This window comes from Varanus komodoensis, unplaced genomic scaffold (assembly GCF_004798865.1).
Source record: "Varanus komodoensis strain SLA01 unplaced genomic scaffold, ASM479886v1 scaffold8, whole genome shotgun sequence".
Classification (NCBI taxonomy): domain Eukaryota; kingdom Metazoa; phylum Chordata; class Lepidosauria; order Squamata; family Varanidae; genus Varanus; species Varanus komodoensis.
Window position 1 is genome coordinate 3,365,345 of NW_025336481.1, and position 20,935 is coordinate 3,386,279.

The following is a 20,935-nucleotide window of genomic DNA, read 5'->3' on the forward strand; positions in this document are numbered from 1 at the left end:
ACACTTTCTCTTGGTATTCCAGATTGACTGGCTATGTTTCATACATTTTATTAATCATTTCAATTATTAGCATATATGTAAGTTTTAAAGATTTAGCACTTCAGAGTCTAAATCAGAGGGTTTATTTATAGGATGACCTAAAGCAGTTCTCAAACATATTATATCTATTCTACAAACTATTTGTGTTTTGCACTCAACAACAACTTGTCTGGACCATGGTTAATTTAAGCTCTTTAAGTGGGTTCTTTCCATTGGCTGGAAGAAAGCTTTGCTGTTGTTCCCTATTCTTCCCTGCCTTGCATGCCACTTCAGTCCTGCCCTGCAAAACATGCCTTCTGTCCCAAGAGTTGGTATATCCAATAAGCTCCTCTTTACGGAATGGAGAAAAAGTTAGGGAGGGCGCAGAGGAAAGGCGTGTTTGTTATAGGAGATGGGGCAGGCAAAGGAAACAGCAGAGTCTGCTACAGCTGGATCCTCCCTCTGTCCCCAGGATTACTATGGGAAAGCAGGGGTGATGGAAGGCGACAGAAGCAGGCAAAGGGAATGGACTGAGCCACTCTAGCAGTCGTTCCGATAGCCTCCTTAATTTTCTCTCTTTCTTCCCCAACTTTGTTTCCTTTGTTGTCATGTCATTTTAGATTGTAAGCCTGTTGGCAAGGACTACCTGTTTTGCTGCTTGATTATAAGCCCTTTCAGATATCATTTTTGGTTAAGGAATTGGATAAAATAGTTTGAATAACTTAAGAAATAAATCATGTAAAAATATATTCATTCCACTTCTCACCCAAAGAAGCTCCCAGACTAGCTCACATACTATCAGTAAAACAAACCAATCTAAATATTTGATACACATATAAAAAGAATGGGTAGGGAAGAAGAAAAAATGAAATAACCTTCCACAGGACTGATGGAATGGTCCTGCTTTCCCTCTCATCCACCTTGGTTTCAGCTGTTGGACTGTCTTGCTTTTGGTGACACTGTGTAATCCAGTCCCATTCCAACAATCCAACAACCTTATTTCCCACATCTGCCAGCTATTTGAAATTAAAACATAGCAAAAGGCTACTTGCAAACCAGTAGGACTAATTACTAAGGTAACAGGAAGCTAGCTATATGCACTTCCAGAACAAGTCAGGTTAGCAGAAGGGAGTCCCACTGACTTGCTCCATATCACTGCCAATTTCTCTAGAAAGCACTAGCTTTGTGCTGCATTATCAGCAAGTCCGACCAGTGTAACAGAGTGAGTGGAGATGCAGCAGCATTATTGCCAAGGGCAGCAGGCTAGCTTAATGGGCAGAGGGGGCTGTATGGAACCTACTTTCCCTGAATGTACTCTAAGCCACTGCTTTGCATCCACCCACCTCAGCAACTGTTGCCTGAGGTGACTGCCCACTGCCTGAAGGTGGAGATTTTGGTAAATGGTTTTCGGGGTGGGGGGGGAGGCAACTTGGGTGTGTGTGTGTGCGTGTGTGCACATGTGTACACACACGGGCCCACAAGGGTCTCTTTCAGATCCTATCTCATTGGAAAAAGGCGTTAAGCAGGTCTGTTTACTTGCTCCATTTTTATTCAATTTTTATATTAATGATATTGTAGCAGCCATGAAGTCACAAAGCTTCTTCTCCCCCTCACTCAATGGATGGAAAATCTCTGTGTTAATGTATGCTGATAATATGGCTCTTATTTCTTATACTGAGATTGGATTTAGAAGATTACTGGCCAGATTAGCTGCTTACTGTGAAAAGGAAAAACTAAAGATTAATTATAGTAAAACAAAGATAGTTGTCTTTGGCAAAAGTAACACCAAACACAGATGGACAATGAATGCTCAATAAATAGAGCTATGCCCCTCTTTTAAATACTTGGGTATTACTTTCCAAAGGTCCCTTTCATGGAAAGCATACCTATCTACTGTTTCAATAACTGCCCAGTGTACAGTAGGTGCTATTTTGTCATTCTTTTATTCTAAAGGAGGGCAATTAGCTGCCCCTGCACTTAAAATATTTCAAGGCAAGGTAATAGCCCAGATGTTGTATGGGGCTGAGATTTCGAGGTGCGTTGAAAAGGTTATTGCTCAATTGGAAGTAGTTCAAAATAATTTCATAAGGAAAATTTTTGGGCCTCCCCCAGGGCACTCCTGCTGCCTATTTAAGGATGGAAGTAGAGCTACCTGCCGTCACTGCTAGAATACACCTTGCATTGCTGGGGCATTATAAGAAATTAGAAAGTGTTCAAGAATCCCATCTTGCCAAACTCTGTTTTCTCCGTTACACATGAACTAAACTCCTGTATCCCATCCCACAAAAGTATTCCCTGCCATCTTTGGATGAACTCAGATCCTGGGGCAGAGAAAACATTAGAGATTGGCTGTTTGCAACGGATGTCAACAAAGATGCCACCGTAGCCCAGTCATCCAAATTTTCACTTTGGCACCATCAGTATAAAAAACACAGAGGTTTTTCCCAGTACCTGGCTAACATAACCAGTGCCCCATTGAGAAAGGCCTTAACATCTTTGCGCCTACAGACAATGGCCTCTGCGTATCTTGAAGGAAGACATCATAAGCTCCCTGTTGAGCAATGTCTCTGCCCCTGTGGTGTTGGTCAACGTGGAGGAGATTATTCATTGCATCCTCCACTGCCCCATCCACAATGTGATTAGGACCAAATTATTAAAGGTGAGGGCTCAGATCTTGAAAAACTAATCCACTTCTTGCAGATGCGTTCCCAATTGTCAGCAATCAAATTGCCATCTTTTCCTTGCTCTCATTTAAACTCAGAAAGAAAATTTTAAGTTCCTAGTTGTAGCATTGGCCCTACTTTGTTGTAACCTTTTATTTACAACTTCTATCATTCTATTTTATAATCTTACTATCTCGTTGTTTTATTATTACTATTTTATGGCATTTTATGGCACTTTTGTGATATGTTATGACCTATGGTTACAACAATAAACTTACTGAATTGAAAACTTGTATAGATTTTCCCCATGAGACATAAGATACCTGGGGGGTGGGAGTTAATGGAGAAATGGAACATGGTTGCTCCCCTACTCCCATTTTGCCATCTCAACCCAATTCAACCCCACAACCAGCCATAAGTATTTGAAAAAAGAAAGAAAGAAGAACTGTTGTAGACTATGATTACAGCTTTCCCACATGCCAGTTGTGCTTCAAATAACAAACCATTTATTTCTCTCAGAAAAGACAAAGAATTCCAGATTACCTTTAGCCATTGCTCCCAAAAGTAAATATTAGTAAACAGCAAATAAGCATTTAAAATGATCACATATTCTGAAATTTTAATTATTATTACTGGAATAATAAACACAAGTATAACTTAAGTAAAATTATTTCTGTGTGTGCAACATTCAAGACAGTGCAAGTTATAGTGACCCATAGGTACATGGGACCAGATTGGTGAGCTAACGGCAGGGGGCTCGGGCTGGGAGACTCTTATTAATTGAAAAGCCATTATTTACAAGAGTTCGTTAATGGTTTGTCTGTCATGCTTTAATATTACTGAGAAACAAAAGCCATTCTAGGCAATGTCTGTCTGCACATCCTGTGTTGCTTTAGTAATGTATGCCATCTCTCCCTTGCCCCTGCACTTGACTGCTGTTCTTGCAGAGCTAACAATGAAGATGAGACAAATTCCCTGAAGTACCTTTATATACTGTATCTTGCATTGTATTTGTCCATTACTTTCATGGCCAAATCATTCATTATGCAGGGAATCCAGTAAGAAACCTCCAATCCTTTTTGGTTTGGTTTGGTTTGGTTTGAAGGAGGTAGGTGCAAGAGACTCTGAAATTGATTAAAGGTACTTGGGGAGGGAGTGCTTAAGTGCAAATTTAAATTCTCCCCCCCCCCCTCAAGTTATTAATAACCCTGCAGCAGGGTTTAGCATTTATGTTATTAAAAAACGGCTTTTGGGGGTATCTGCAATTAAGAGTAGGTAAGGAAAGTAAAAACAACAACAATGAGGCTTTGTATGTGGCTTGACCCTCAGGTCATGTGAAGTCTTTGCAGGCAGTAGGAGAAAAATGAGAATTAGAGTTTGGATAAGGAAGGACAGAAATGGCACATTGAAGGAAACAGCAAGAGTCCTTCTTCACCAACAGTACTTTTATAGCCAGTCTACCATCATGGATATGCATTTAACAGCTACCCCATGGAGGGTTCTATATAGTCACATTGACACAGATGTAAGGAACAAAATTCTTACTTGCTTCTCGACTACTGTATGGCCATCCAGGAGCAGAGAGAAAAGGTGGCACTGGAGAGCTTGTCCTGCTGTCATCTCCCAGCTGCTGCGTAATATGGCGCACAGTATCTTTATTTTTCCTATTCTTTCTGCGCCCTGTAGGCTGCCATCCATCTGTAGCACCTTGTTCTGAGAAAGTATTTTGCACTGCCCCATCTTTGGCAGCCTGCAATTCATTTCCTCCATACTGAGATGGTGAGATCTGCTCTTCTTTGATACGCAAGGATGCATACCCTAAATCACTAGACCAGAGAGACTGGGATGAAATGTCATCATGACCATCTGCTTTTGGTTCTTGATCCTCCTTCCCGTATGTGCTTCCACCATCATGACAGCTAGCAATGGCTGAATCACCAGAGGAATTTGCTGGACTTGTCCGGCGAGCCAGCCAGGGAGATATGCTCCTACCAGCTACTACTGCTGAAATCAGAGCATCTGTACTACTGCTGGAAGGAGCCCCAAGTTCATAATCAATAAGCTCATCTGATGCATCAGATTTTATGCTGATGTCAAGAGCAGCCTTTATGAAATTGTGACAAGCTTGCACGATATCAGTCATCTGGAGATAGCTAGCAGCTGACATCACCTCAATAACGTTCCTGCTGGTCAACGCAAGGTGTGCCGAATACATGAAGTCAATGATTGCTTTAAATCCCTGTGCTGTTACAATATCTAGGTGCGTGATTGTTGCCTGGTCAGAGGTCTTCTGCACCTGGCAGTATAGTGTCTTGAAGTAGCGGCTGCTCCCAAGTAAAATGTTTTTGTGAGCCTTGAAAATCTTCCCCTCCACTATAATGCAAACATCACAGAGGATGCCATGCTGTCTTTGTTCATTGAGTTCTTGAAGCAGATGACGATAGTGGGAGGCAATCTCCATGTCTTCCTTTTGATTATTCATTTATAATATTTGAGCTTCCAGCATTAGATCTAGTTTGCCCTGGAAAAATAAGCCATACAGAGCAAGTTTGATTCAACAGATACACTGTTAACTGTTACAGTGCATTAAGAATTATTATCCCTGAAGATTATCTTTCTGTGTACCAGACAGATAAATATTTGGTAAGCATTCTTAACAGTTCTATTTACTGATAATTAATTGTATTAATTGTAATAGAATAATGTCCATATTTCAGAAAACTTTGTCTTGATAAAAACTGGCATATTAGAATATTAAAAACTTTCAATCTAATTAAGATCAATTATGATGCACTATGACAACTACCTTCTGGGGTGGGAAAAATTGCAAGTTTAAAGAGATTTCAGAGTTTAAGATCAGATCAAGGTAGGACAGAAAATGTGTTTATAGGCTATGAACAGCAAAACATTCTATAATAGCAGTTCCCTTAGAAATCATCTTTAGATTAAATCAAAGATTTATATTTTGAGAAAGCTACCTGTGAATTCATTTCAACTTCAATTAGTACACACATTCAAGAAGAGCATCAAAGGCTACCAGTACAGCTCAACAAACCCTGGTGAAAAACAGCCACTTTCAAATTACCTCTTTATACTATATACTCATCCTTTATCATCCCCTCTATTTTCAGCATTTAGGAATGAAGATAATCACTCTTGCAACCAAAGAAGCACTGTCCACACATAAGAGGGAGATATTAGTAGGCTCAGGGAAACATCTCAAGGAATATTCAGAGTTACACCCATGCCTCAGAACACACTGCCACTTGTTTTTCAGTATAACCACCACCATCGCCAAATCTGGATTGTACATTCAAACCAAGGAAGCAATTCATCAGAAAATAACACAGCTACCCCTCGAGAATGAAGCTGTGTTTCAGAAGGCACTTTTTTGTGTCCCGGTGGACACATTTGGCAATTAAAAAAAAAACTGCTCTGGGCACCACCACAAAGTAAGTGCAATAGGAGGCATGGGGCAAACAACCTGCCCAAAGGACTGCATACAAGGCTGTGCTAGGGCTGAACATGAATGCCTTAAACAACTCCTTTATAACCATACATTTCAGCACCAAGCCAAACTATTTCAAAGATTACAAATGCCTTTGCTCTCCCCCACCCCCTGCCACCCAGTTCATACCTCTCTGCCCATTTCTCTCTTGTTGTGACCACCACCCACTGCTATGTTCTCTCTGTCTGTTTCTCTTTCTGCACATCATATGACCTCGGCCACCATCTACTGACACAAAAGTATATATATATTTATCTTGGTATCCTCATGGGCTTCCTGCTGCTTCACCTTCCCTCTGATTTACCACTCTTTGTAGCCCCTACTTTTCTTCCTTGTATTTCTTCACTGCTACTTTCTTTCACTTTCTCCCTGCCAGAAAAGACACGAGTCCCATTTCCTTTCCCGGCTCTTTTTGTTTGATGGTTGGGGACATTGTGATGCCAACCACATTTCCCAAGATTGTCTTTGAGCTGCATGTGTGGCTGACACAGATTAATGGGGAAAGAAGATGGCAGCGGTTGCAGACCCTTGCTTTGTTTTGAAGCAGTTCCAGCTGCCAGTAAGGCAAATATGTTGCTGCTGTTTTTTTAATAAGTAGAATATGGCAGCTCAATGAGTTCTACAAAGTGCACAGGGGCAAACTGTTGCCTACCCTTGAAACATTTTCCATTTTCTGCTATAAAATTAAGAAGAACACACAACATTTCAGAGAGGAACTCTCACTATCATCAGCCATTCTAGCAGGGCGATCTGAGATGAGTGGGAGAGCAAGGCACTTAGCCCTGTGGAAAGAATTAACAACCAACCAACCAACCAACCAACCAACCAACCAACCAACCAACCAACCAACATCTTTCCTCTCCATTTGTTTTCCTTGTGTGTCTTGCTTTTTAGTGGGTCAATCTGTCTTCTTTAATTGATTATAATGTAAGCTGCTCTGGAAGCTATTTGATTTGAGCGGCAGCATAAAAATACTTCAGCTTAATAAATAAATAAATTCTGTAAATACCAATCCTATAAAATCCCGCTAGTTTTATTGGACTTGTTTCTTTCCATTTTTCTTTTAAATTCCAAATCAAGGCACTTCTAAAACCATGATAAATAACTTCATATAATGTAGTTTCTATAATCAATGGAAGACAAGTGCTGTTCATATCTCCAAAGATTTTCTGTTTTGAAGAGTCCCTAAAATGCCTTTGTTCCAGTCCATTTTTCCCATCTTTTTTCCCTTATATTGGCCCTTCAGACTGAAAGCTTTCAGAATGAATCTGTGTTTTTCAAAACATGAAATACCTACTTGCAGGCATCAATAACAATTATTTCCTAAGTTCAAATGCAGATATCTCTTGCTACAAGCCGTCTCCAAAGTCAAACTAATGTATGTATAAGGAAATCTTACTGAACAGTAGCTATCCTATAATGTATACCTATTCAGAATGAGAGCAAATCCATATACAACAAATTATTGCCAAGGTTCCAACATCTAATCACACAATATGACTTTATGATCCAATTTATTTTTCTGTTATGCGACCATGAATTAAGCTTGTTATTAATTCAGCTTCCATCAGAGGTGCAGTGTCCTTCCAGTGTCTTCAGATAATTCTTTGTTGACATTAGGCTCATTATATTAGTGTCCCTCTCCTCCTCTCTCCTGAGATAACTTTTCTGGAAATGAAGTACGCTAATCATACAATGCAATCATTCCACCTTGCTTCAGTATTTATCAGAACATTTGGACCACAGCAACAAAGTGGCTTAATGACACATTTTTAAGCTGAGCAAACATTGAAGCAAACTATATCAGAGTGGTGTGTTTGCTTCTTCAGGGAGGCATTCTACATTTGGATTTGCTTGGAACCTTCCCATAATAATCATTGCCTTGCTCTTTAGCTAACTTACAGCACAACAATCAGAAGAGTTGTGACCAGGTTTGCAACTTTGGGATTTAAGTACAATTAAATGTCTTTTAATTTAAAGTCTTTGATTGCACACCAACTAAAAACATAGGAACAAAAAAGGACCAAGGTCCCATCCCCTCCAGTATTCTGCTCACACAGTGGCCCACTGGATCCCACTAGCAGGACAAGAGTACAACAGCACCCTCCTCTCCAAGCTTCCCAACTGCTGTACATAGGCAGTACTGTCTCTGCTACAGGCGGTAGCTATCAGGACTAAACACCCTTTTTTTGTCTTTTTCTCAATACATTTGTGAAGTGATCTTCTAAAGCTGTCCAAGTTGGTTGCCATCACTGTATCTGATGGAAGTGAATTATGCAATTCAACTATAGTTTTTGTGAATAAGTCCTTTCTTTTATCTGTCTCCACCAATCAGCTTCATGGAATGGCCACTTTGGGTTCTGGTAGGAAACAGGGGGAAAAAATTCACCCTGTACCATAGTTGTGTATATAACGGTATGATATTAGCCATTTTATATTCAGTGTTGCTCCTAATTATGCCTAACATTAAATTTCCCTTTTCAAAACCAGTTCCTGAAATCAAGTAGCTAATTTCTGAAGCAAGAAGAATTATATTGTTATTCATTATTTCATTTAATTTCTATAGCACCCAACAGTAAAAGCTCTTTGGACAACAATACAATAAACAAAGCATCAAATTCCAATATACAAAATCTAAAACAGAATTTAGAACAATCTTAACAGCTAAACCAAAATTTGAATGCAACTAGACTGACCTAACAGCACCCCTTGTGCCATTAAAATGCCATTTGATGACTCGAAGAAGACAGCAATCCTAACCTGGCAGCAAAAGAATAACAGAATTGGTACCAGGCAAGCCCCATTGGGGAGATAATTCAATAATTGGAGGCCACCACTGAGAAGCCCTTTGTCTTGTTGCCACTGATGGAACCTCCCTTGACACTCAGAGGAAGTCCTCAGATTTTGGTGACAATGTCTGGGTAGACAGTGACTGGGAGAGGTGCTAGAAATAAGTATTGTGGTCCCACACTGCGTTATGCATCATAGGTTAAGCACCTTGAATTGGGCTCAGAAGCATGCAGGCTGCCAATGCAAGGACTGAATTGGTCTTATATGCTCAGACCTTCTGGTCCCAGTTTTAAGCCTGGCAGCCATTTTTTGCACAAGATGTTGCTTTTGAATGGTCTTCAAGGGCAGTCTTGCAGATTGCAAATGCAGCAATCTACTGAAACTAGACTACCCTGTCCAGAAAATAGCTGGGCCAGCAGGCAGAACTCATAGAAGGCACTCCATGCCATTGAGGCTACCTGAACCTTAGGCGGTGAAGATGGGTTGATGAACACCTCCATGCTACAAAGCTGTTCCTTTGAGGAGGTGTGTGCAAGCCCATCCAGAACAGGTAGAGCACCCTCCATCTGGTTAGAGCATCCACCCACTAACAGCATCACCTGATGAAAGGGAGAATCAGAGCCGCAAGTCCTCATCATACTGATGACAACACCCTCCAAAGTTCAGATGACACAACACTTTCATGTGGATGTTAAATTACATGGGAGACAATACAGATCCCCAAAGAACTCCGTGCTGGAGGTTCCTTAGGAGTGAACAATATTCCCCAAGCACCACTTTCTGGAGACAGCCACTAAGTAGACAGCCACTCCCAGCTCAGAGAGAGGATACCGTGGTCAATGGTATGAAAAGCTGCTGAGTGATCCAGGAATATCTACAGGGTCACACTTCTCTGGTCTCTCCCCTGCCATAGATGATCAGGCTGCTTCTGTGAAACCCAGCTGGCATGACCCCCAACTGAAATGGATCCAGGGAATGGATCTCATGCAAGAGTGCCTGTGGCTGGTTAGCTCAATAACTTGGCCCAGGAAAGGAACATTTGCCACTAGCCTAAAGTTATTAAGGTCTTCTGGGTTGAAGGAGGGCTTTTTCAGACACAGTCTCACCACTGCCCTATTCAGGTGGCACGGAACCACTTTCTTTTGCCAAGGAGGCATTAATCCTTGTCCCAGTTCATATCAATAAGGATAAAATACATGGGTAAACTTCCTTAAGCAGATGTATCTTCAATTGTATTTCAATGTACTTTATCATGTTGTAAGCCGCCCCGAGGTTTCGGCAAGGGGCGGCATAGAAATGCTATAATAATAATAATAATAATAATAATAATAAAATGTAAGAATTGTTGGTGCATGTCTAATCATAGGAGGAAGATGATTCTATACAAGAGGTGCCATCAAGCTTTTCCAGGCATGCGGCACACGTTTAAGTTTTTATTCTTAATCTTAAATATGAAGAAGAGAGGGAGAAGCCCATTTCAGGTTCAGAACATCATGCCACATAGCTTCATCTTCAGTTCTTTATCTGCTCTTGCTGGCTGCTGTAGCTTGTTCATGACAGCCCAGTGTTTCAAAATCCCTTGGATCAGCAAGCAAGAATTAGCTTACCAACACTTGCTTCCCAGTTCAACTATTCTAGTTGAATGAAGCCCCCTAACCTTGATTTTGTTCAACGATCAAGAATATTTGAAGAGGATAGGAATATATTGATAATTTCAGAAGGATACTGAATGGGGCCCAAAGGCAGAGCAAGAACAGAATATGATAAAACTGTACTATAGATGGTGATAGGTGCCTGTAGTCAGAAAATTTTGAAAGCTGTGGTTTCCTATATGGTGTGCTTCCTACAGCTTCTGGATATGTAAAAAGCAAACATACTGACAGTGTTGTTGATAATAGAGATGAGGAATACTAATGCTGCTTTAAAAAGTGCAAATAAAATTGGAATACTGAATGCCAAAGCATTCTTTCACTGAAAGATAAAGTGACCTGCCCATAGGCAGATGGAGAGAAAGATGTCCAGATCAGATATGCAGTAAGAAGGCCACTTTTTCCTAGTCACACTACATATTGCAAACAGGGTACAATATTTCTTTACCTTCACATTGAAATTTGTGGTAAATTAGCTTTGCTAAACTACTCCTAAGCATTTAATGGAAATTAGGCAAGGAATCCTAACAAAGAATCACCTAAAGTATGATTAGGACTGCAGACTGTACTGCACCTCAGTAAGACTGAACATTCTATCAATCAATCAATCATAATATTCATATACTGCCCCCTTTATTTATTTATTTATTTATTTATTTATTAACATTTCTATGCCGCCCCATTCGCCGAAGCCTCAGGGCGGCTCACAACATAGGCTCTGGGCAGTTTACTAGAACATAAAACCAACAGTGAGTAATATTGACTGAGACAACACATTAAATAAAACTGACATGAGAACTAATCTGGGAAAGCCTGTCGGAAGAGATATGTTAACTCCCTCTTAAAGGCAGAAATTTGGGAAATCAGATGCATCTCTCCCAGCAGATCATTCTACAGCTTAGAGGCAACCGCTGAAAAAGTTCTCTGGGTAGTTGACATTAATCTTGCAGAAGCAGACTTCAGAAGATTATCCCCAGAGGACCTTAGCTAGGGAGGCGGAATGTATGGGCAAAGGAGCTCCTGGAGGTATTTTGGACACAAGCCATGAATGGCTTTAAAGGTAATTACCAACACCTTGTACTGTATCTGGAAATGTATTGGCAGCCAATGCAAAGGCTTTAAAACTGGTGATATGTGGTCTCTCCATGATGCCTCAAAGACCAGCCCTGCTGCCATACTTTGCGGTAGGCACAAGGGTAGCCCCATGTAGAGCACATTACAGAAATCGAGCCTAGAAGCTACCCGTGTGCACTACTGCTTTCAGGTCATCCTCCTCCAGGAAGGGATGCAGCTGGTGAATTGGCCAAAGCGGACTGCAGACCCTCTTGATCACAGCTTCTATCTGTGCTGAGATTTGAAGGGCCAGGTCAGGTAGCAACCCCAGACTGTGAACATGGTTTTTCAGGGAGTTTATGAGCCCATCTAGAACCAGTTTAGATCTTTAACCTTCCTGTACTCTGAGTTCATGGAAAGTAATTTTATTTTGATATTAAAAGACACAACAGTTAGGAAACGGCAAAACCAATAATAATATAAGCATTGAATTCTCACTCGAACTACAATTTTACATCGCTGTTAGAACATTGAATACTCACTCTAACTACAATTTTATATTGCTGTTAGAACATATTTGGACTTGATAAAACTCTGAGAACAGACATTTCAGAGCACACTTTTGTTCTGAACTCATGGATCAAAGTGAGCATAGCTGAAAGCTTGTTTGGCTGTTGTGTGGAAGATGATAGCAATCTTTAATGTGTGAAGGCTCCAATAGCCTGGTTCACTCAAAATGACAATCAAGGCATTTTTTAACCCTGAGTTATCATGAACAAACCATCTTATTGGCTCCTTCACAGAAACTCTGGATGGTTGTTATGTGTGAACTGAATCAACATGTTAATAGCTGGTTTGCAAATCCACCAGTGGTGCTTCCAGAATGAAAGCTCTCAGCACTACCAATCAAAAGATATTATGCAGCTATTCTTTGTTTCCCTCAACAAATTTTCCTTCTATAAGGGAAGAAGGAAATGATGGGAAAACAGCAGTTCACAGAAAAAAATGGCAATTACACCTTCTGTAAAAGTCCATTAATGAGACAGGACAATTGCATTATAAAAGCCTTAAGCTGTAGACAAGTAGTGTTGCTTCCAGACATCATTGACTGAGAATCCATCAAAGTTTACTAGCATCAATAGGTTATTATGTCATGTAAGCACAGACTGATTTCTGCAGGATGGCTTGTTTGTGGGAAACAAACCACCCCAACAACATATGGGCTGTTGTATATGTTGCTGTATCATCCAAAACCAAGCAATTAACCCCATTATGGCCACTGAGCTGCTTGTCAAGAGTGGAAAAAACCCTTGCCACTCTTTCCAAGCAGTTTGTAGGTAATCGTTATTGCCAACCACCCCAGAAGGGCCAAGAATTCCTTCTCTCCACTGCAACTGCAAGCCTTTTTGAGTGTTTCACAGCTTCTGGAACCCCTCACTTTATTTTCTGGAATTCCAAAAGCCAGTTGACAGTTATTGAGCAATGCTTTGAAAGTCCTCCAGATAGACTTTTAGCTATCAGCGCTAGTCCTCCAAAGTGCATCTGCCCATGCATACTTTCTGTCCCCCGACTCAAAAGTTCTACTTGAAGAATGGAGCTTTACCTTTGAGAACTTTATTATAAAAGCAGCTACTCTACTTAAGGGATGGCTTGTGCACTTCTGCATGTTCTTAAGGCGGCAGAACCTCAGGAACAAGTGCAAAAGTGAAGGCACTCTTGGGACATGTGTGTCATCTCCTCAATTCCTGGTTCTCTTACTACCAAGAGAATGAATGCTGCACTGCCTCATTTTTCCATGCACAGATTACCTGTGCCTTAAGCTACTTCTGACATCTGTCAAAAGACAAGCTGTCAAGTTTATTTGTTTATTTCATTTCTATACTTATTTCTGCTCCACATTCCAGAGTGATGAACACCGTGCAGTTAAAACAAATAAAAGAATAAAAGCAATATATTAAAGCACACAACACATTTAAAAACAAAACAATGAAAAGCCTTCCTGAAATAAGACCATTTTTAGTAGCTACTGAAAAAAGCCCAGCGGTAGTGCCTGACTGAGCACCCAAGGCAGGGAATCTCATAGGAATGGGGCTGCCACACCAAAGGCTCTTTACCTGGTGGATTCCATTTCAGATTTAACCAAAGGGCAAAATAAACCTGTTATCTCTGTGGGGATATGTCTAAGGTAGATACCTGCTGTACTTCCACTCTTCCAGCAGAGTGGTTTATAAGTCACCTTAGGTTGGCTAACACACCAAGGCCTGCAGTACAGTTCATCCAATGTGCATCATGTGCTGTATAAACACAATCAAGTTAAAACAAAAACGAAGCAGGCAGCCACTTGGCAAAAACAGCAGAAAGATCTGCCACTCTAACTAAGGGGCTAGTTGGAAACTGAGTTTTCTAGGCACCCCAAAACAGCACTTGGGGACTGCTGAGAAAGGCCTTCTCCCTCCCTGGCAGCAGTGGGGAGCACTTCGAATCTTGGAGAAACCTCCAAGCATGGTGGCAAGTCTCTCCTTTCAAATCATAAGCCTGCCACCTCTACACTGGGTGTCCCTTAGGTTTTTCCACTCCTCAGGAAGTTGTGCACTTGAGTAAAATGCAAACCCAAGGAAGATGGTCGGGGCTTCTTATCAGCCCCCCTCCAAAATCCTAGAGGTCCTGCTTGGAAGAGGGAAGAATTGAAAGGATGTCCCCCAGAACACTCTTCCTATAGTTTCTTGGGGTTGTTTTTAGGGAACCCTTGTACCTTTGTGTTTATCCACACATGGGAAAGTGAGTGCAGCCCATTGCAACCCCACAAAAGATGGAGATGTCTGCTATAAAGTATGCTTTTCACATACAGCTATCTTAATACAAGTTGAAAATGTCAGCAGCAGGCAATAAGGTTGCCATTTGGCAAGTACAGCGGTGCTCATGCATGTAAGTGTTCCTGCCAAATTGCAACTTTGTTGCCCACTAACTTTCTTTCCTTAATGTGTTGGGGTGAAAAATACCATTTGCAGGAAAATCCTCAGGATTTTTTAGCTGGTGCTCATGTAGCCCTAGCCGGTCCTCACTTTGCCAACTGTGGTTAATACAGAGACGCTTAAAAAAAAGAAGAAGAAAGTCATGTCATGTAAACTCATTTCAAGTGAACTTGGTGAAAGTGGGTTGTAGGGGTGGTTGAAAGCGGTACAGAACCCATAGCCTGTTTCAGAGATGTCCTTTTCAGCTGACCAGTAGATTCTGTTTGATTGGGTTTTCAAAAGACTTTTGATAAAGTTGCTCAGCAAAAATTCCTGAGCAATCCTTGCAGTCATGGAATAAGAGAAGGGGTCCAATTGTGGGTCAGTAACTGGTTAAAGAACAAAAAGCCTCTACTTTTAAAGAGAAATATATGGCAGTTTTCCCAATGGAGGCATGTAAATAGTGGTGTTTCACAGGAACAATCCCTTTCAATTTATTCATTCTGGAAGTAGGAGTGAGTAGTGTAAGTGGCCATGATTGCAGATGATATCAAATTGTTTATGGTTGTTAAAACAGGATTGTGAACAGCTTCAAAAGAATCTTTTCAGGTTGAAAGAAAGGGCATCAAAATGGTTCAACACAGGCAAGTGTAAAGTATATTGGGGCAAAACAATCCCAGTTGCAAATATAACCAGCTAGAATCTGAGCTGAGAGAGCAAGAAGCTGAAGCAATTCCCCTGTGAGGAAAGGTTACAACAGCTGGGATCGTTTAGCTTAGAAAAAAGGCAAGTAAAGATAGAAAAGATACATGCATAATTATGCATGGTGTGGAGGAATATTTTTTCTCCCTCTTTCAGAATAACAGAAACTGGGATGATCCCATGAAGCTGATTGGTGGGAGATCTGGGACAGATAAAAGGAATGACTTCTTGAATGACCACATATTTAAACAAAGGGGTTCACTTCCACAAAATATAGTAATGGCCACAAATGTGGGTGGCTTTGAAAGGGGAATGGACACATTGATGGAGGAAAAAGCTTTGAATGACTCCTCATCTGAGTGGTTACATACCACCTCCAGAAACAAGGGCGGCATGTCTGCGTGCGCCAGGTGGAAGCATGCGCCAGTCACTGGAACATGCAAGTCTGGCCTGCAGGTTGGCCTGTATGGGCAGCTAGCCACTGTGTGACTCGAGTGCTGGCACTGATGGCCCCACGGTCTGATCCAGCATGCGTTTCTTCATGCTCACTTTAATTGTGAATATCCATTGCACAGTTCCCACTCTGCAGTAAAGGTGACATCACAGTAATCGATCTGCAAGATTATTGCAATATAGGCTTGCCTTGCATAAAGATTCCAGGCTGATTACTATTTGGAACCCGGCCTCCATCTCCAAATAATTGTTTGTCGTCTGTTCCAACCTCTTTGTGGCCACATGTGGCACAGAAGTCTATTCACAGGTTTGGACAGACACACACACACACACCTCCATTCATTCCGAAGAGTACTATTAACTCCAGGGCAGGGGATGCAGAAGGGATACCATACTAATGATAAGCTGCAGTGCACTCTGCCCACCATCTGAATTTTCACAACACAACATGGAAAATCTGTGCTCAGTTTCACCCATAGCAGGTTGCTGCTAACACTAACCAGGTCAACAATAAGTAAAGGTCCATGCACTTTTCTTGCAATTATGTTCCATAGCTGAGTCACCTGAACCGAGAAGAGCCTGTTGCCAGGCAATAACCATCTTACACCTGGTGGCAAAGAAAGCTGGAACCTCAGATAATTATCTTAATAAACAGACATGTTCTTTTATGCAGCACTTCAAGGTCTAAGCACTTTAAGTAAGATGAGAAACAGGTCCTATCTCACAATCTAAGATGACAAAAGTTAGGGAAATTAAGTGTGATACCAAAAGATAGGGTAATATAACAGATTTTTTTTAATTTGAAGGACCAATGTAGGTGGACATTTAACTTTTATATAAATTGTCAGCTCTCGGGGGAAAATGGTATCCCAAACATGTGGAACAAAAGGCATGAAAGGATAGAGACAGTGCAAGAAAGCTCAGATCTGACATATAGACGACTGATAAGAGTATGATGTAGAAATCATTCCAAAAAACTACATGACCACAGGAAAAGAAAATTCAGCAGTGATTACCTAGTCCACTCCCTCAAAGTGAAGGCAACTTACTAAATATGCTTAGCCTTGGCTAGACTGAGCTTCAACTAATATTCCTAAATTCAGTTCTTCATTATGGCCAGGGACTATATACATACCACCAAGCTAGGGTCAGATGAGAAACAAGCAGGCATTATATTTACTTCAGATGACAGAATTAATCTGTAGCTTCAGGTAAAAGCAGTCTGATTTATTAGCCACACACTAGCCAAACATTCCTGCTGGACAGTCGTTTATGAACATATGCATGAATACAGACATAAGGCAATTAACCTTAAGTATACTTATCTGATACTATGAAACAGAAGCATCCCCTTGAAATCAGGCTCTCATTTGAGTAATTTAGGTCTCATTAAGCATGGGTGAAGTCTGAGTTTCTATTACAATCCCAGCAACGCTTCCCTTCAGAGAATTCCACAAGAAAATTTACAAGATTATGAGTCAAATTTAGGTCACTCAAATGTTAAAATACAGTCCATGCACTGTACATTTAAAAATCTGGTTTCTTAGACAAAGAGTCACAGCTTGCTAGGAAAGCATTGTCAATTGTTAAAAAGAGATGCAGGACTCTTTTCAAGACCTCCCCACCCTATACAAAAGGAGTATGTCAACATACAAACTACCTAACTCCATGTAAAGAAAAGGGTCATAAACTTTACTGTGAGCTAAGCTGCTATGATCATTGTTTTCCCTAAGAAGTATGCAAACCATGTGCTTGGTTAGTTTGCTTGCAAAAGAAAAGAAAAAGAATGTTTCAGGCCGGGAAATGAGTGGTTGTACCCTGTGCAAGTAAATTGAACTCTGATTAGATAAAAGGGGGACCTGCAAGAAAATGCTCTAGCATGGGCTGCCCCATGCAGGACACCAACCAGTCAGACTCTTTCAGGATAGTCCATTCCAACATACCCTTCCCCAGTTCTCCAGTTTTCCCTCCCCAACATTCAGTTAAGTATTCTCTGTCTACTGAACATTATCACCCACCCAGTGGTAAAGGCCACATGAGCACGGAGACTGTCTGCAGACAAACGCTGGCTCCCTCAGCTAGGAAATGGAGATGAGCACCGCCCCCTAGAGTCAGGCATGGCTGGACATAACGTCAAGGGGAAACGTTCACCTTTACCTTTTCAATGGTAAAGGTTTTTTTTTTTTTTAATTCTCTCAAGATTTTCTGTACCTATCAAACATGAGTTCTCTAAAGCCCACTGTTACCTCCCTTGTAAATGGATGGTGTCATGTTACCTCCATAAGGATAATTCTTGAAGAACAAGTTCAGTGTTAGAGATCTGATGGCTGGATGGGATAGGATATAGTAACATTTCTCAGAATCATCCTTGTGTCATCTGCGTAGTTCAATCCCTCGATCAATCAAGAGCTACAGCATCCTGAACAGATGGTTTGTCAGCATTTGCTTCAAGTCCTCCGCCAAAGGAAAGCCCATTGACCCTTCAAGGTAAGCATATTGCTAAACTGCTTTTATCATCAAGCCTAATGGTGAAGTAAAATCTACCCTTTAAAAAGTCCTTTTCTGTGTGATAGCCTTCAGTTATTTCAAAAGTGCATTCATGTCCCCCATCTTAGTCTCCTCTTCCAGACTGAACACACACAGTTCCTCCAATCTTTCCTTATACAACCTATTTCTGATACTACTGACTATCATAATTGCCCTCCTCTGAATCCACACCAAATTTCTACAACCTTCTTCAAACAAAAAGAATTCCAACCAGCACAGAATAACGTATAACTATTACTTCCTGTGACAGGGAAAATTTCTACTGGTGCAGCCTAACATCATGTTAGTCTTTTTTGAAGTTGCATTATATTGCCAAATGATGATCAGCTTCAATTTGTGATCAATTACAATCCCAAGGCTCTTTCCAAATATACTGCTATCAACCCAGATTTTCCTCATCCTATAATAGTCATTCCTTTATTTTTGTCTAAATGCAGAACTTTGTGTTTATCTCTGCTGGTTTTCTTGTTATTAGTTTCAAACAATTTTCATTTTCTCAAAGTTTCTTTTAATTTTATTTCAATCTTTCTAGGTGTTAGCTCCCCCTCTCAATTTCATATCTTAAGTATATCTGACATGCATTCCATGTCCTTTATCTAAGTTACTGATAAGAATGTTGAATAGCTCTAGACTCTAATTTTTATTTAATTTGATGAGAATCACCGATAAACACTTTGAGTACAATTTTCCATCCAACAATATTATAATGTAGCCAACTTTTAACCACATTACTAAATGAAGTATCATTCATTGCTGAAATCAAGTAAAAATACATCAATAGCATCCCCATAAACCACTACGCTAGTAAACTAGTAAAGTTAGCCTGGCAGAATTTAGTCTTGAAAATTCCATGCTGGACTTGTTAATTACTGTATTGCTACTCTGAAATTTTACTTCAAAGTTTCATTATGCATGATTTGCATTTGAAGGAGGATTAAACCATTCAATTGACTGATTTTGGGGGGCTCACTGTGTCTTACCATAAACTTGGGCAACAACCATTTGAGCATACAACAAATATAGTACTAATCCTATTGTGCAAAGTGTTCAGGGTTTGAGGAATTGTAAGTATAAAGGATAGCAATTTGAATTTCAGGGAGCTTTTCAAAGATTTAACCTAAGCTCTTTTTATTCTTTTATTTACCAATTAAATTAAGAATACAGCAACAAGGGTTAATTCACACTACAAATAATGCAAGAAAGTCAAGCTATGGTCTAAAGGAGGTTGCTAAAAGCAGCAAATAAAACACAGTTGAAAAAGAGAACGTTGGGAGATGTGGGCTTTACTTGAAAATGATTGTGGGAGGGGGGAAAGCTAGGCTAACCAAAATTACAAATGAAAAACTAAACACAACTAAAAAAAACCCCATCACAACTAAAAGAATTAAGAAAAAGTGAAATATTGCAATGAAAGGCTTTCACAAAGAAGAATAGATAAGAGGAAATGTCATTTAAGGTTATCAACTGTCCCATATCAACATTAATTTGCAAATTTATTTGTTGTAGCTTCCTCACTAGAAAGTATGCCAAGGTTGTTTCAATAAAGTATTCCTTAAAAAAAAAATGCCTGGAAAAGATTATCCTAAGCACTATTAGATGCCCTAGAAAATACAAGCCATAGGGACAAAATGCCCCATTTCCTCTATTCTTTGAAATTCATCTATCTGACCTGTGTATTGCACATCATTTATTGAAATAGCTATTATGTCTGTTTAATGAGCAAATGACATCCTTTTAAATAAACGATATGATCCTCTATTGTAGATAACTGGATCAATCTTTCAGATTTGGATCTGACTAAACGATGCATCATGTTCTGAAGTAAAGCCATTCTATCCCAAGGTCTATATAAGTGATCTGCCAACAGCAAAAATACTATTTCACTATCCTCTTAAATGACGGTCAACATTAGTCTTCCAGCTTACAATCTTAAAAGCACTTACTAGGGAGTAAGCCTGACTGAACACAGCTAAGTTCCAAGTAACACATATAGGATTACACTGTTCAGAAAGGAGTGCAAGTTTCAATACTTTGAGACCCCTGCCTGTCCCCTGAAAGTGTCTTGTAGTATAACTGAGTGACAATCTTTCATTACATGTGAAAAATGCAAGCACTAGACTACCCCCCCATATGATATAGAGATTTAAAGATTGAGAACTTGAGAAGTAGCAGCTATACTCAACTGCTATTAATTCAGTTCAACCTTTCCAACTGATAAAACAGAATTGGCTCTCAAATAGCCAATAGCATTACCCTTTATTCTTGGAATGTTACCAAATTTAAAGTGACAAAGAATAAACAGAAGTTTACTACACATGGAAAAAGAAACTACACTGAGTGTTGAAAGTTTGTGTAAAACTGCAGCTTTGTCTGTCTCATGGTAAGAAAACAGTGTCTCACTTTCCCTTTTACCAAAACAGTGTTCTCTTGTTTTGGGAGAACAATCTTAAAATAGAAGAAGAGAACCAGGTTACAAGTTATAAATGTAAAATCCTAGTATATGATACATATTAAGAGACAATAAACATTTGAAAGGACTGAAGTATTTCCATTAAAATGTATACAAGAACTTCAGTACAGGTGCCTGCAAGAACATTGCTT

At 40.1% G+C, this 20,935-nt stretch overlaps 1 protein-coding gene across 7 annotated transcripts in view; it reads right to left on the reverse strand.

Annotated features, from left to right (window-relative positions):
• Positions 1–20,935, reverse strand: part of ZBTB46 (zinc finger and BTB domain containing 46) — a 79,077-nt gene that overhangs the window by 56,160 nt on the left and 1,982 nt on the right. For all 7 annotated transcript variants that reach the window (XR_006417082.1, XR_006417084.1, XR_006417083.1 and 4 more), the window contains one exon: positions 4,227–5,202. Coding sequence is in view for 4 of the 7 variants with exons in the window: in XM_044454916.1 (XP_044310851.1) it covers positions 4,227–5,163 (937 nt within the window). In the remaining 3 variants the exon portion in view is untranslated. The remainder of the gene's footprint in view (positions 1–4,226; positions 5,203–20,935) is intronic.